The 1,194-nt window shown below is 34.8% G+C and overlaps 1 protein-coding gene across 1 annotated transcript in view; it reads right to left on the reverse strand.

The window, feature by feature from the left end:
- Nucleotides 1-493: 493 nt before the first annotated feature.
- Nucleotides 494-1,194, reverse strand: part of FCRL2 (Fc receptor-like 2) — a 20,184-nt gene continuing 19,483 nt past the window's right edge. The window contains 2 exon segments of the mRNA XM_006903596.1: nt 494-571; nt 673-704. Coding sequence (XP_006903658.1) covers nt 494-571; nt 673-704 — 110 coding nt within the window.

The raw sequence follows: 1,194 nt of genomic DNA on the forward strand, positions 1-1,194 counted from the left end.
TCCAGCCTCTCCACCCCTCCTGGATCCTTATATTCATGCTACAATAACTGTATTATACAATATTTATCCTTGTGGGACTGAGTTAGTTCACTCAGCATAATGCTCTTCAGTCCCTCTTACCAAGTATAGCTCCTGTGTGCTGTATAGTTTTCCATTGTGTGAATGTATCATAATTTCTCAATCCATTTGTTTACAATGAGTTGCAACTGAATCTAGATTCAACCTTAAGGATTTTGGAATCCACACCCTGTTTGTTTTTTTTTTGTTGGGTTCCCCCCTTCCTTTTCTTTTTATTTTGGATTTCCAGATTAATACATATTAAATTAAGAGAAGAGAATATCAAAGAAGGAATGTGATGAAACAGAGATGATGACACAAAGTGGGTTGTGTAGAGTCCTTGAAAGTTATATGGCTATAGTGTATTTATGTAGAATGTATTTATATATATTCTGAACATTTTTGTAAGGTTTTATGACAATCTTATTGCTGTTGTTTACTTGTTATTGGTCTTCTCCTCTGATTCCTCAAAGTGTTTTTTCTTCTTCACCTCAGAGTAGATAACTGAGGACTCCTAGAGGAGATATACCAGGAGAGAGAAAGGGCTTACGTGAGCAAAAAAAAAGTGCATGATAAATAGAGATGAAATAAAGGATTCCAAACTATCTGGCTCACCTTGGTCCCCAGAAATGTCTTTCCTGTATTTGCTGTAGAGAGAGAGAAAAAAGCCATCAACTCCTACTTAGATTCTACTCCAAGACTTTATGCTAAAGAACAGAACTTCCATGTTTAATGTATTATTTACTGTCTTCTGTTGTTCTTTTGTGAAATCTGTATCTTAATCTTGCTTGTCCAAAAGTTTCCTTAAGATTTCATCTATCCTCTAAGTCCTCTATCACACTCATGAATATAGGCCTTACTCTCCTGATGAAGTTTCCATGGATTATTTTCTCTAACCAACACTATTCTTTTTGAGCAGTTCTTTAGCCAACGCAATATTCTTCCAAAGATCACATTCTTTTCATTTCTATATGTTTCTTAGATAATAATTTATGGTTGTTTCACCTCAGTATATAAAAGGCAATTGGAAGTTTGCCCACAATGGTAGGCAAACTCTGAGTCACACACATCAATTTCTCATTGAATGACTCTAGCAATATGGACTAATGTCTCCTTCTTTTTCTTATATTTCTATAT

Source organism: Elephantulus edwardii, unplaced genomic scaffold (assembly GCF_000299155.1).
Source record: "Elephantulus edwardii isolate Elephantulus edwardi_28Jun2011 unplaced genomic scaffold, EleEdw1.0 scaffold00168, whole genome shotgun sequence".
NCBI classification, from domain to species: Eukaryota; Metazoa; Chordata; class Mammalia; order Macroscelidea; family Macroscelididae; genus Elephantulus; species Elephantulus edwardii.